The sequence below is a fragment of the Glandiceps talaboti genome, chromosome 15 (assembly GCF_964340395.1).
Source record: "Glandiceps talaboti chromosome 15, keGlaTala1.1, whole genome shotgun sequence".
In the NCBI taxonomy this organism is placed as follows: domain Eukaryota; kingdom Metazoa; phylum Hemichordata; class Enteropneusta; family Spengelidae; genus Glandiceps; species Glandiceps talaboti.
In genome coordinates, this window is record NC_135563.1 from 17668231 (window position 1) to 17684240 (window position 16010).

General features: G+C 36.4%; 1 protein-coding gene across 1 annotated transcript in view; it reads left to right on the forward strand.

Moving 5' to 3' along the window:
- The window catches only part of LOC144446284 (uncharacterized), a 31674-nt gene extending 16513 nt beyond the window's left edge, over window positions 1-15161 (forward strand). Inside the window, exons 2-9 of the mRNA XM_078136033.1 lie at window positions 4386-4636; window positions 11617-11785; window positions 12268-12441; window positions 12855-12968; window positions 13569-13818; window positions 14014-14219; window positions 14611-14720; window positions 15057-15161. Of these exons, the coding sequence (XP_077992159.1) occupies window positions 4386-4636; window positions 11617-11785; window positions 12268-12441; window positions 12855-12968; window positions 13569-13818; window positions 14014-14219; window positions 14611-14720; window positions 15057-15161 (1379 nt within the window). The remainder of the gene's footprint in view (window positions 1-4385; window positions 4637-11616; window positions 11786-12267; window positions 12442-12854; window positions 12969-13568; window positions 13819-14013; window positions 14220-14610; window positions 14721-15056) is intronic.
- Window positions 15162-16010: the final 849 nt, after the last annotated feature.

Sequence of the window (16010 nt, forward strand, 5' to 3'; positions counted from 1 at the left end):
ATTCTAACATTAAGTCTATTTCCCATATTGCCATAATCATCTTCATATGAAATAACCTATGTACAAGAGCATTCTTCATTCAGCTGGAATAACACTTGTATACTCCTGACCTCAGGGTTTTGTCACATTGACACTACAGATGTACTTGTGAGTTGTATAGCAACTTTTAGTGACAAGGCCCCTTAGGTCACTCATGTTTTCCTTGGCTGAATGAAGAAAAATATTGGGGAATAATATCTAATACTTTCCAAAGATCTCATTTTAACTAAGCAGAGACCAAAATGCATGGAAAGAGCAGAAATAAATCCAGACCGAATTAGACTTATTTTAGTCTTAGACACTTTGTAGGATGGTTGAAAGTCTTTATCACTGACACACATACAACCGGTAAGAAAACCCCACCTTTGGAAACACTGCCACCTTGTAGATGCTAGTGGCGTATCGAGTTCACTTACAAATGTGTGTCCTGGTTTTATAATACAGAAGTCAGTTTGTCAAGTACAATGGAATTTTGCCTTTGGCAAGATTGATTACTTAAGTTAGGTTGACAATGATGCCAGGTTGGGGGTAAAAGACGTACATACCTGTGTCTATTAAGTGTACAATTTCAAATCTATGGCCAGGTGTATTTTTAGATTGTAGTCACTTCATGGATATATCCATACAGTGACACAAAAAATATAACACTGAATACCTTTGATGAAAATAACTGAAATTTTTTTTTTAGTGTTTTGCATTGTGGTCCTGGTATTGAAACCTTGGCCTTTAAACACTAATGTACATGATATATCTAAACCACTGTTCAAAAACTGAGGAGGAGGAGGAACAAAAAAAAATGCTGAGTTAGCATAACTGTTGCTATTGATTAACTTATCTGTTTGGGTTGTTTGTGTCAGTCAGGGTGTCAAATCATGAATACAACCACAAGTATTACCTATTCTATGGAGTGTAGTAGTTGTAATGTGTACAATAAATAACTTGGTTGTGAAGTGAATGTACAGAGTAGTGTAGTTAGACAAGTGAGATCACATAACAGTGTTTTACTGTAATACTCAACTTTTACTAGTATTAGTAACCCAGAGGCTATCTGGCTTGATAGTATTGTTTGCTAGATAGCCAAGTTTCTAAGCTGGCTTCCCCTGGACATACATATAAAATTTAATTTTACTGTAATACTCAACATTTAGGGTTAAGTATCCCAGACAATTTAAGCTATCTGGTTTGACAATATCATTTACCAGGATGCCGTGCTAGATAGGCAAATTTCTGGGAATGACTTTTAGTTGAGAAACCATAAAACTCGAAAAGCTGGTAGTAGATTACTAGCTAGCCCAAGTCTTGCTATTGTTATATACCAGCTTTTGTGCAATACAGTTCCAACTGTTATTGAATTGAAAAAATGTAACAAAGAATTATGGAGTAAGAACAGTTGCCTCCTCTTATTGTGATAGAAATTGACTGTGTCAAGACATTGTAGAACCTCTGAAAGATATTGCGGACAGGAAGAATCTTTTTGCAGGCTAGTCAGCCCCTTGTTATTGTACAACTCCACCATAGAATGATTGCAACTCAGAATTCAAAAGTTAAATGAGTCAGCTCCCTGATATTGTTAGATCTTGAAAGCTGTAAAGCTTCATGTAATTCCCACCATCCAATTAAAATACTTGTTAAGTGCTAGAGCTCCTCAATAATGTTGCCTCTCCCCCCTCTATTCAAAGGCTTACTGTCGACTAATGATTATCCTATGCTATCTGATTGGAACTATTCAAAACTCCTCAAAGGAGACTTGCAGCTCTTCAGAATGTATTGATTGTAAGCTGTGACAGTTAGTTAGACAGATTGCTAAAACCCTGGTGGTTTTAGGCATAATTTTTTAGTAGCAGTGTATGTTTTTGTGTTTGAAAATTGTCACTTCATTTAAAATATCACTCATTGTGTTATCTTCTCGTGTGAAAAAAAAAGTTTAAAAATTTTGAAAAAGTTGTCTGATGATAGTTGTTGTCAAAATATCTCTAGTCCCCATTTGTCACTTTGTTTATTACTTCTACTAATATTGGCAATTTTGAAATGGCTCTGAGTCCAAAATTGTTACTCTCTACTACTATTACAAAATGATTTTGTCTTTACCTACTGTAACACATTATTCAGAAATATTGAATCAACTCTTTTGAACTTATTGAAGGATACACTTCGCTGAAAGAACTTCTATTTGTTTTCTGCTGTGTATTTGGGGTTATTATGATAATAACATGGAAATGAATTGAATCTTAGAAAACTTATAATATTTTGGTGAAAGAACTTGTCAATTTAATTTGTTCTTTGTATTTGGGAAATTTTGATAATAACACAGAAATGTATTGTTGGGAAACTTGTATGATGTATTTCACCGAAAGAATTTCAGTCATGATTTACTTTACCCTTTGTATTTGTGGTATTTTGATAAGAATACTTCTCATGATTCATCCCTGTTTCAATCATCTTTAAGAATAGCCAATTTAGGATTAGTGTGATGTGTACTAGAAAATCCCCCTTTGATGAGAATAACAGTGGTCCGTGTTTCTTTCATCTGGTGCAAGATCGGAATGTCAGCTCTGTTTACTTATTTTTAGCCTTCCTTTTAAGGTTTCATCAAGTTTTGTGGAGTTTTCTTTATAGTTGTAGCCGACATGGCGGAGATGTTGACACTACACAAAATTTACATGGGTCTGTGTGTTTGAATGGAAGCAATGCATAACAAATTAGTTGCTAGAAAAGCATGCTAATCAATTGTTTTTGTACCAGCATGCCCCAGTATGGGAAATAATCACCCTCTTTATGGACATTCATTCTGACAAATCGGGTAACAAATTCGATGGCTGGAGGGCGGGTCTTATAGATCTATTGTGAATTGGTCATCTAATGTGCCAGTGATCTGATCATAGTGCAGAGATGTGTTGGTCCTGTAAGGTATCGGTACTAGCAGTGGTGGTACTCAGTGCCTCTCTCTGGAAGTGTTCGTTTTGTTTACAAAGTTATGGTATGTACATACTCATAGTGACTGTGAAGTAGTATAACTTAGATATATTTTTCATCGTTCAACTTTACCGATCAATATACAATTTATAGTGAACTATCATTGTGAGGGCTGCATGTTGCGTTCGTTTTTCAATGATTTACCCTTGGCATTGTAAAGTACATGTATTTATAGCCTAGATTCTATGGGTGTCATTGATAGTCCAAATCATGTGAAGCGTAGAATCTAGGCTATTATTAAACAAAGTTCTTCTGGTAACAGTTTGGACCAGGTAAATGGTACAATGGAAGTTTAAATCTGGATAGTGTAACATGAGTTTCATCCTCTCTGTTGTCAATTTGATTCTCAAGGCAGTTTCTTATTTGATTTTGTAAATGATTGTTACAACAGGACATGAAAGGTTTGAAATAAATAGGTATGTGTTTTACCTTGGGGTATTTGTACAGTGTTGTACTGACTGACAATGTATTGTGTACGTTGGGATTCTTTGAATGTGTGCAGGTATATTCAGGTCATTTTGGTCTCAATATTGTGACAACGTTACAGTCCATTGGGTGAAAATCTCATTGATTGAGATGTCAGTGAAGTTTAACCAACACCAACGACATTGACAAAGGCACAGTTGTTCACCAACTCTAGCTAACAATTTGTACTAATGCAGCAGCACAGTGCTTAAGGGTGAGCAACTCATTCAGGGGTAAGAATCAGAATGTATGTGGACAAAAAAAGTTTACTCTTAGGTACAGAAACGTGCATCTGTTCTTTTTGTCAATATGTGTTCTGTTTGTGCGTGCGTGCGTGCGTGCGTGCGTGCGTAGGCGTGCATGTATGTGTGTATGTATATGTAAATGATTTAATCAGTTGAAGTTTTGACAGTTACCCACAACATATATTTTTTCTGTGTTAACAATAAGAGAAGATAAGAAAAAAGTACTGTGCTTAAAATCAACTTTTGGTGTTGATGAAGGTATTTCCTAATTGTTTTGAAAATATACAGCTTAAACAATTATAATAAAATGTTTTATTATATCCATAGAACAAAAATGTAGCTACAGACTACAACAATATATTGTTTTAATCCAAGGTGGTCAATGTAAATATGAAAATGTAATGGTAAACGTGAAAATATACAGAATATTAATGATTTAGGAATGAACATTTCTCTTTTTAATTTGTCCTTTAAATTTTAACAGGCATATTTTATTTGATATTTATGTTTGTCACTAGTAAATTAATAATTAAAATTTCTCTTTATAGTGTTCATTTTCAAAATTTCAATTGATGTGTCATTTCATAGTAAATTTTTGTCACAAAGAAGTTGATCACTTTGATAAGAGATTGATTGACAATCCATATTTTGTTTGCGTTACAGGATGTGCTGATAAAAGTAGGGAAGCATTTACAAGCCATCCAAGACTAGCAGCGTGTGAAGGTTCATGGCAAGGTCATATTAGAAACAGTAGTAATCTATGTTCTGAAGGTTGGCATGTGTGTAGCTGGCAGGACGTGGATTTGTTACGTACAATAGCGTGGTCACAGGCTTTATCTATAGATGGCTGCTATGCATACAATGCAGTGCATGACAGGGGTTTATGCCAGGAATGTGCTGATAATACCAACCAGGTAAGAATATTTACAATGTTGTCAACTTTGGAGATTCTAGAGTCTAGAATTTGTCAGGCTGATTAAAATTTGACCAAGGAGATTATTAGGCTGTATAGCTTTATTTACCATATTTCATATCAATTGTACTTAGCCTTTACTCTTTCTCTTTTGTCTCTCTTTTGTTTATATCCCAGATGACCGCCCCCAGGTTTGGGAGTGGTACCAGCAGCCAACTCTTGTAGGGGTATGTGGCCAGTACTGCCAACCCCAGACCCCATTTTGACCTATTTTGACCAAAACTCAAGATCCCATTTTAGACCGTTACAGGTTTTTAGAAGATCAAATCTTAAACCAAAATATATTTGTAGTAGTTCCATATTAAGAAAATGGTGGATTGTAAAATGTAGTTTTCACTCTCAAATTTTTTCCCCTCACAAGGCAACATTTTTGGGCAATTAATGACACAGTTATGATTTATGGACCCCATTTTAGATTTCAGTTCAAAATAAACACACCATTTTAGACTAAAGGGCTAGAAAACGCACCTCAAAGGGCACATATATATTAAATGTATGTTATGTAAAGTCAAACAGGAGGAGTAGGCCCCTTCCCCGCCAACCCCAGACAGCCAAGTCGCAGGACTGCAGTGTAGGAAAATTGCTGTACTCCTTCCCTAACTTGATGACAATTTTATGATTGTTCCAAAAACTTGATTCTTGCAAAACCTACAGTTTCAGCATACGAATTTTGATTTTGATTCACTATTCTTTGTAAATATTAATGAATGATAATATTAGATGTTGATAGATTAGTTGTATTGGTTTCCAAGTTTTGTCTCCACGTTCAGTACAACAGTGACAGATGTTATTAAAATTACACTAAAATTAGAGATTATGTATTTCATAGGAAAAATTTCCAAAGCTTTGTCAGCTGGAATGTTTTGAAAGTCTAACGTTATCAATATTACCTCTGATGTTTGATGTGGTGTGATTTATCCAGCATGTTGTTACACGTTTAGATGTCTGCTATCAGGTACAATAGATAGAGTGAGAGATACATCATTGTGTTACACGTGTTGGTACCGAATGATTACAGGCCTGAAGATGAGGACAGAACAATCAAATTGTTCTGCGTAGGGTAGTAGAATGAGAGATCTGTCATTGTGTTACACATGTTGGCACCAAGTGATACAAGCGTGTAGACAAGAACAGGCGAATCAAAAATCGTTTTAGTGTAGGGTACTAGATAATACATGTGATTTGCTGCCAGGACTTTGTCACAATTATCAGGTGATGTTAAGAAAAATGAGTGCATTCACATATCTGTCAATTAGATCTCAAGTCTAGCCACTTGAACAGCTGTATTAATGAGTATACATAGTGTAAGTCATTGGTTATTAAAATATTTCAGTTGGGATCTCCCCAGCCAGGTGTGCTGGTCAGTTGTGAATATTCATGAGGGGGGTAATCACTATTAGAAGATTGGCGATTGCAGGTTGTGAAATGATCAAGTTCATGAGTTATTAAAAAAATTTGGTAGCAGTTGGGTTTTCCCCAGATAATCATGAGCAATACAGTTCATTTGGTAATCAATATCAGAAGATAATCAGTTCATGATTTACCTGTGAGTGAACAATAGGACTGATTAGGTGCACATTGTTAAGGTCACATTTTCTGAGTGATATTGGATTTCTACCAACCAGTATAGGGAGGGAGGGAGAGAGAACTCTGAAAAAATTATGTCAGAGTATGCATTGACTGTTTTGAATTTATAGTGGACAGAATTAGTTATATTCATAGTTTGTTTCAGAGGATGCTGAATAAGGATAAAGTTATGGACTGTTTTACTTTTAGATAGCCAAGTTAAAGGAAATGACCAGTCAGAATTATTGCCTCCTTTGTGTAACTTACTGCTATCAACTTAAATATGGTTTTGAGTGATAGAATATTGGCAACTTCATCAACTTTGGAATCTTGTAAAGAAGCCTTCCGCACTTGACATATGTCCAGCCATATTAGAGATTTCCTGCAAGGGTTGATGGGAAAACCTCTGGTGATGACATGACATGTACCACAATCTCTTTGTCTTGACACTCCTTGGATGTATATTTGTTTGTATCTCACAGCTATATAATAATAATAATGTTGGTTTCTATGTAGTGCTTTCCCACTCTGTGCTCATAGCGCTTTATAGTTATTACCCCTGGCACGGATCTATTGTGGTACAATGGCCCCTTACTTCCTCAACTCCCTGAGGAGCATACAATCCATTGCAGCCTCTATAAGCGCACAGGATTAAAGCATTCTCATTGCAACCTTTATCCTACTAGGTGCCCAATTATACAGCTGGGTTGACTGAAGCACTATCGTGGTTCAAATCTTACCCAAGGACTTTAGCCACTCAGAAACAAACAGTAGCGACAGGGCTCAAACCGGCAACCTGTAGATTCAAAGCCTGTATTTGAAAACAGAACAAGTCACTGGTACATTTCTGGTACATTTGCATATATTATTGATTCATGAAGCATTCCCTTCCAAGTCTCTCAAGACTCTGCAATATGTGAAGTTTGATGATTTGTGGATGAACTAATGACAGGTTGTGAATCTAAACTGTTCTCTGGTATTATTTCCAGTAGTGAGATATTTTGTCAACATGCATTCCAGGGTATACATCTACACATACTAACTCTAGGTTTGACAGAGATATTTCTCTGAGGACACCCATGGTTGCATAGCTATGAAAGGGAATCAATGAAACTTTACTCCAGTGGTCTTTTTAATTTAATGAATACCTTAATGGTCCAGACCATCCCCTTTAGACCTTCCTATTCTGTTAGATGTAATGTTAGAGGCTGTCGGCACACTCCTACTGGTTTTATCAATTTTGTGAACAAATTAGTTGACTGGTGCCTTGCTTTCACGCACTGCTGCATACCAGTCATGCATTGCATTGCAATCTATCACATAGTATCAGCCATTCTGTGAACTCACTGCTATAGTTAGACTCGAGTATATACAAATGAAATACAACTAAGCATATATTACTGCAATAATAATTATACAAGAAAACGTAGAACAGATATGTTGTATTGGCTGTGCATCACACAAGTTTATCGTAGTGTAATTTTGACCCAAATTGTTCTCAGCTTGGTAGATTGATTTACATAGGCTATAACACGCAAGCAGTTCAAAGTTTTTAGCATTAAGCTTTCGATCTGTCTGGGTTGACGATCCTCATCAGAATGACAAATTCCATAGTTACAGTGTGATTTTGTTGTGAAATTGGTATTTTTTTAAATGGCAATATAGAATGAAGTAAATGTTATCCAGACTCCCCAGGTAGTTTTCACCTGGGTTCCCTACTAGTACAATATATAGCAGTCTATACACCCCCCACCCATAATAGTTTTACAGCCGAGAAAATGTAGGAATTTTAGCGTAAGGGGTGTGCCTGACTATCAAATCAACAACACAATCATAGATTCCTATTTGTGTTTTGGACTAACAATTTTATGAACCATGCCCCTCTATTGTAGTCATACTATCTGGTTCTACAGGAGGAAACTTATAAATGTTCCCTGTAGTGAGCATAAAAACCATTACCGGGTAACTTAAAAGGACCTGTAGTTAGTTTTCAAATCTAGCAATAATGAAAAGTCACTGCAATTTACAACCAATGACAAGAAACTATGCAGTTCTGGTCTTCAGTATACTGGAGGAAATGAATCCAAAATGGAAAGTCCTATGGTTACTCAGTTTAATAGCATGAATTCCAGGCTACGTGCATGTTTACCAGTCATTCATGTAGGGCTAAGTACAAATCACTTACTTACTAGATAATTGTTGGCTCACAACATAAAGTAGAGGGGAAAGACGTGGTCCTACACATGTAGAGATGTGCATTCAAGTGCTTCAATGAAACTGAAAAGCTCTGCAGGTGACCTACATTTGTACATTCTTTAGTTGTGCACAAGTGTCATATAATAACTAGGTAACTATTGTCATCAAAGCAAGGGCATTCTTCCAAGACTAGTAAATGTGGAAGAGTTGTGGAAAAGGTGAAGAGTAAATGCCAAAAAAGTTTTATTGTTTGTTGAGGACTTACATGCTGGTGTCATGTCTGTGAAGATTGCATTGGTCAACCCAGTAACATGCCAAGTTAAAGGGACTGGGTTATGTTTCAATCACAGGTCATCTTTAGTTCTGAACTCATTTTTACTATAGCTCCCCCAGACAATTGTTTTCACCCATAAATTTTAATCCTGATGTGAACTGGGCTATGAAAGTTTGTGTTTTGTACAAGTCATATAATGATGTAGTATTTTTGCTAAGGTTAGGGAACGCTGGTAACAGAATGGGAGTAGATCTGGTAAAACTGGCATCTTTCCCATACATTATACCATAATTTTGGTCGGAAACCCCGGTAAAATGACTCGGGAAGTCAGCTAGATTTTACCTGCTTACGTCTAACACTGATGTAGTACTGGTATCGGTGGGCCATCATCTGATGAGCAGATGTTTGTGGACCAGGAGTTGAATCATTGGCTTTTACAGAAAATTTATTGTTGTGTCTTCTAGTAATTTTTTTTTTATGTATCTTAGTGAATCTACAAATTCCAACATTTATTGTGATTATTGGTACTGTGACAGTGAGCCACCCTCATCTCTTTGTGTGTCCATTTATCTGAAAATGACAGTGAGTCGCCCTCATCTGTCTGTGTGTGTGTCCATTCATCTGAAAATGACAGTGAGCTGCTCGTCATCTCTGTATGTGTCCTTTTACCTGAAAGCTTGTGGAAAACATCCAAAGATGCATTGTTCGTTTTCATTGTTAGCTTGATGTGACGGTTCAGTGTACCTACAACCTATTACCTACAAATTTAGAAAACAAACATGCTTGTGATTGATTTTGTTTGTGTGAGCACACAATATCCTATTGTTTTAAACTCTTCTTTTTTGTTGAGAATGACACAGGTACAAAATCAATGAATTCACATCACAAGGAAAGTCTATAATTTGGATTGGAGTCAAGTTTACTGATGGTTTTCTCTCATTAGTGGAAAGTCAGTTAGTCTCCTCACTATTGTAAGCCACAAGAAAAACAAGGAGATATTTGATCTGAGGTTCTGATACGAAGTGCTTTGAAAACATATGTCGGAAACTTTATGTTCTAAAATAATTGGAGAATACTTTAAACAATGTTGAGGGATGATATTTTTGTATGAAATATAGGAAAAACAAATTAAATTTATACAATGGGTTTATGTTCTTTGTACCGTTTGCCTGTTTACTGCGCTGTTGAGATACATCGTTAGCTATAGCTGGTCGTACCTACTAGCATTGATTATGAGGGCTAGGAGGTATGACCAGCTAATGATGTATCCAAACAGTGCAGTAAACAGGCTATTGTACCATAATTTTAGCATGGAATCCTGGTAAATACCTTTGGTACTCCAGTCCATTTTACCTACTTAGTACTCAAAACAAAAACTCTGGTAGCGAATACCTGGGAATGTTGGTAGATTTTACCTAATACTGCTCTGAACAAAACCCTACGAGAAAAACAGTTTATTTGTTAAGAGTTTACCTATTTACCACCCTTAACAAAGACACTCAAAGAATATTGTGTTAAATTTGTCACAAATTTGATAATATCAGTGATCACATCTGTCACACTTTAGTGAAGACACTACTTCAGCTTGGAGTGCCCCAGTAAATTAACTCTTGGCTAAAACTGATGTAACTACTTACATTGTAACAAAAATAGATTATGTACCTTTTCTACCTGTGTCATTCACTTGTGCCTGTTTTTGTGCATTCCACGGGAAACGCTAACATAAACAACGCAGACAAAGAGAGTGAATGACTCTCTACATAGAGCGAACTCAAGCAACGGCAATGCAAACTACTTTCTGGAAACTTTCAGAATTGTTGCCTTTGTGTAACTGTCAATGATACATTGATCAAATTCATATGATCTGGTTTATACAAAAGACATGGTATTATAAGAAGGATAAGAATTTACCAAGAAGGAATCTGGTTTCTGCACCAACATTTTTGAGTAGGATTTTTACTAATGTTGATAAGTGGTTTGCTGTTTGTTACTTTTGTAATACCACATTTTTGTCTGTGTTACCTACACACTGGAATCTTGACTAAAATCCATACATGAACACTTTGCTAGGGACACATACATTTTTATGAGCAAGGCAACATTAGAAATGATTGGATATGAGATCATTTCAAAAATGCTGGTTTGATACATTATCAAAGCAGTGACACAATAGCAGCACACACACAGTCAGGTACTGAGATAAACACATGTGGATTTTGAATAAAGTTGTATCTGTATCTGTATCAATACTTCAGTCGCTATGTGTATGTCTTTAATAGTACCTGTGTGTATGTACTGCTATTGATTGTGTCACTCAGTGGGGATAAGTGGTCAGCTTTGATAATGATCTCATATCCAATTACTTCTAATGTTGTCTAAAAAAAAAAAAGCAAAGTGTTCATACTGTTTGGCAAAGTGTTGTAACACATATGAGGAATTTATTACATACACTATGATAGATACATATACTAAAAGGAAAGTCCAGTCAGGATTATTTCTCTATTTGAGTTTAGAACACTTGTCATACTTGTTACTATGATTAACCTATGTATGTATCAAGCTTTGGTTAGCACCCCGGAACACCTTGGTAACATATTCAACTTTGAAATCTTGTGAAAAGCCCATTTGTGTTCTGCCATTTTGGGGACTTCCTGTAAGGGTTTGTGGGAAAACCTTGCACGAGATGATATCACAATTTAATACCATAATCTGTCAAGCGTCTAAAAAAATTGTAAGATTTTGAAAAATTCAAGTATACAATGTACATTTCTTCTTTTGAATACTGTTTAACACCCCCCACCCCCCACCACCACCCCGTCAAAAAAACCCCATGGTTTTCTTTTTTCAATTTTGTTAACACTGTTTCTTTTTTCTTTTCACTACAGGATGATCTCGGAGGTGTTGGCCGTGACTGTCCACATAAAAATGCAGGCCAAAATTCTTGTCTAGCAAGTGGTAGAATTGATGCAAGTTGCTGCATTGACAGTACTTTGAAGAGAGCATGTACTTATATACCTGGTGTAATGTCTGGTGTGTTATGCTGCAAACCACAGGGTAAGTCTGAACTGTAGACCCTAACTTTTTAGCTTTGGTACAAACATGTATCCTTCACTTTATACAGTCGTTGAGCCAGCTGTGTTACATTGGGTGGTTTGCTTTATAGTCTAACCCTGTAGATTCCTCCACCAACATAAACTGTATTGTAACTCCGTAGCTTTAATACATAGGTGTATCTCTTGTACCATTAGTCCGCTGATCTACTTTTGTTAAGGATACAGATCAGCTAATGCTATGGAGCCTATCCCTATTCCTACCCCAACCATAACTCCATAACTTTGATGTACCCTTATTCTTATTGTACAGTCAGTCAGTCACTGGTCTCCATTATTGATACAAATCAGTTGTGTGTTAGGGAGCCTAACCCTATACCTATCCCAACTAAGTCCCCTAGCTTTGTGTCTTTTGTACAGTCAGTCCACTGTGCTACATTCTTGCTGCAATGCTATCATTTGACAGACATTTTCATCACTTTCTAGAGAAAGCTCCTCACATCATCGTATCAACTCAAGGTAGAGTCCAAGCTAAGCAAGGAAGTCTGATGATGCTGGAATGCCGTGCCACTGGAAAACCTAAACCAGAAATCCGATGGTATAGAAATGGTGAACCTCTGTCGAACAACTCAAGCAATGTCAGGATTACTGCTGAATTAGGTAAAGAACTTTACTACCAAATGATTAGTGATAAATGTACAAATTTTAAAGGCCCAATGTCAGATTAGGATTTAGATTTGGGTATGAAAAACATTTGTCTGGCAGAGCTATCAAAAAAGTATGGCTTTTTGCCGAAGTACACTTGTGTTATGATAATGCTGCTAAGTTGTGCTTTAGTCGTAAAGATTCTTGATCTGTCAAAAAACAAAACAAAACCAAGTTTTAACAAGAAACAAACAAACAAACAATCAAAAAACTTGGTCAAACTTTTTACCAATTGGAAATAAAGTTGTCAAGTTTGTCTAGGTAGCAACTAAGAATTCTTTAAAGTTTGCAAAGAATGTCAGGAGGGGAGAGTTGATGCAGTTACATAACTTTTCTTTTGCACTAAATTTATGTCTGTTCCTTTGTAGGGATGCTAGAAGTTTTAGATGTTGGAGAATCAGATGCTGGAGTTTACAAATGTATGGCTGTGAATGTTGCTGGCAATGAGTCACAGACAATAGATGTAACAGTGTTGTATCCAGGTAAATGGATATGTTTCAGCTTGAGTAAATGGTATTACGGTAGTCTCGAATATTTGTTGTTATTCAAGTGAGGAAAAACAAGTGTCCTAAGGGGCCTTGTCACTACAAATTGAAGATGAATAATAACAAAATTTGTATGTCACAAGTACTTTCCAGCTGAATGAAGAAAAATATTTGGGGATAATGTAATACTTGTGAAAGCTTTTCTTTTTAAAATTTGGGGAAAATGACTGCAATTTTGAAAGTTAATTTTGAGTCCTATTTTTTAGCGCCACAGAACCAGCCGCATATGTGCATGTCAGTGTGATGTAGAATAACCTGGGTATAATTTCATATTTCTTTTCAAAGCCATATAACTTGATTTCAGCTTGATGTGATATAAGATATTTTCTTTGGCCTGAATGATCAAAATAAGAATTTCTGTTTCAAGATACTTGCTAAGTTGTGATGTGTCAAAAGTGGAGCACAAGAAGAAGAATAAATATCTGTGTCCTGAATAGTGAAAAAATGGAGTTAAAAATCGTCCATATTAGATTTCAAGGCAACATACGCTGACATACCATAATGTAAAATAATATACTTTCCTTCTGTTCCAATTAGAAATCAAGTTTTCGGAAAAGGGTTGTCATGACAACACAGTGGAGGGTTTACATCACTTACCAAATGTTACGGCATGTGCAGGGTCATGGTATGGACATGTAAGAAATGGTAAAATACTGTGTGCTACAGGCTGGCATGTCTGTAGTGTACAGGATACAGACGCACTCAAAGAGATTACCTGGAAAGATGCTACTAGCATAGATGGATGTTATGCATACAACGTAGCCAATGCCATGGGGCAATGTACTAGGTAGGTAGATTCTTGTAAACTGAAATAAAAATTTGTGACTGAGGTACTCTTATGATTATGAAAATAACAGTTGTTCAATTTCTTGGTCAACCACTCCACCTGTTACAGATATATTACTATATACTGTATTTGAGCTGAAACTTACAGAAAGGTACAGTTATAATTAAACACATTGCCTTTGATATGTTCTTGCAGGTGTACAGGGAGAAATGGCTGGAGCATGGCTGGCATAGGGAAAGATTGTCAACGGAAACACAAAAAACAGTCTTCCTGCCTTGCTGAAGGAAAGATAGATGCTGTATTAGGACAAAAAAAGAGTACAAAATATAATTGCAAACACCAACCTGGAATTACAAGTGGAGTTCTCTGTTGTAAAACATTTCCAGCTAAGAGGAAAAAAAGTAAGTTGTATCTTTTGTCAACAGATTTGGAGATGTCAAAAGTACCATTAGTGGTATTTTGTGTCGTAACCACTTTCATTTCAACTCTACATCATTGTACATGTATGATGAAATAAAGGTCCACATGTGAGGGTTTTTGATTGACATTTCTTTGCTGAATCCGTTGAAAGAAATAGGGGTGAAAACATGGTCCGTCGTGTGTTTCCTATGGTGATAGCAAATGTGAATAGCGCCACCAAGTGGCATGTCAGAGATTATGATGCTTTTGTTTTTATTTGAAAAGTTTGACATTTCTAGGTATTACATTAGATGTAATTACTTAAAACAAGATAGTTTTTACAAACTTGTTGAACTAGACCAATGTAAAGATTTGTTTTTATTTTTCTTCCAGACAAACCAAAGTGCCGATCAGAATGTCAGAATGGTGGCGTATGTGGTGAAGACAACCGATGTCACTGTCCAGCTGGTTTTAAGGGTGTTTCTTGCCAAAATGGTATGTTGGTAATGGATAGGTGGTATGATTGTATAGTTAGATGGGCAAACCATGTAATCAGATTATTGAGTTAGAGGTAGCATGAATATAGATCTTAATGAAAACAGCTAATTCAGATTTGTTTTCAGTCATGTCTGTGCCGCCTTCATTTTTGATTTGTGAGACATTAACTGCACTTTTGTCATAGCCTACTGACACTTCAAGCAAAAGGGTAACAGGTAGCATTTAATTATTGTGTGTTGGATCATAATCCTATTCATATATGTAATGCACCCAGTCCTCCAAATAAATGGGTACCTGGTAGGACATAATTATGATATGCTGGCTAATCCCAATGCACCTAGATGCAGCACCCAGTCCCCCAAATAAATGACTACCTGGTAGGACGTAATTGTGATATACTGGCTAAACCTGATGCACCTAGATGCAGTACCCAGTCCCCCAAATAAATGGGTACCTGGTAGGACATAATTGTGATATGCTGGCTAAACCTTATGCACCTAGATGCAGCACCCAGGCCCCCAAATAACTGGGTACCTGGTAGGATATAATTGTGATATACTGGCTAAACCTGATGCACCTAGATATATGCAGCGTAAGGGTTGTGTGTCCAGAGTGTCAGAATTCATAGGCGTCGTATCAAGGGTACCACTGTATGTTCATGCCAGGGGAACAGTTGGTAGTACTGTGAGCATTTTGTTGAAAAAGAGCTTTCAAAATATGTATTATCATTTTTGATATGCTGGTACAGTTGTTACTAAACTTGAACTTGATTTACTGCTTGTCATGGTCTAAAAATGTGATTTCTTTCCTTCACAGTCATTTGCAAGCCAAAATGTGGTCCACATGGTACATGTACCAAACCTGGAACATGTCAATGTAATCCTGGCTTTGTTGGTAGCTTTTGTGATGTGAAAGGTAGGCAAGAAATACTGTACAGTTGTCATCATGTCAACCAAATTTCATGAAATTTAACCAGTAACATATTTCTTACATATCACTGATGCTGCATAACATATTATATTAAGGTTCAAGTGTCCATTACTATGTGTTCTGTGGAATGTGCTTTGTCACAAACTCCCTGCTTTAAGACCCCCTAAAAGTTAGGTTTGATTTTTTTACACGAAGATCTGTTGTTTTTGAAACAAAATTCTAAGATACAACGTGCCATGCCCTATCAGATACCACTTTGATTTGAGAAGACTGAACAACATGATGTATCTAAGTCTTTTATGAAATATGTAGCCACCACACATACACACACACACACACACACACACACACACACACACACACAC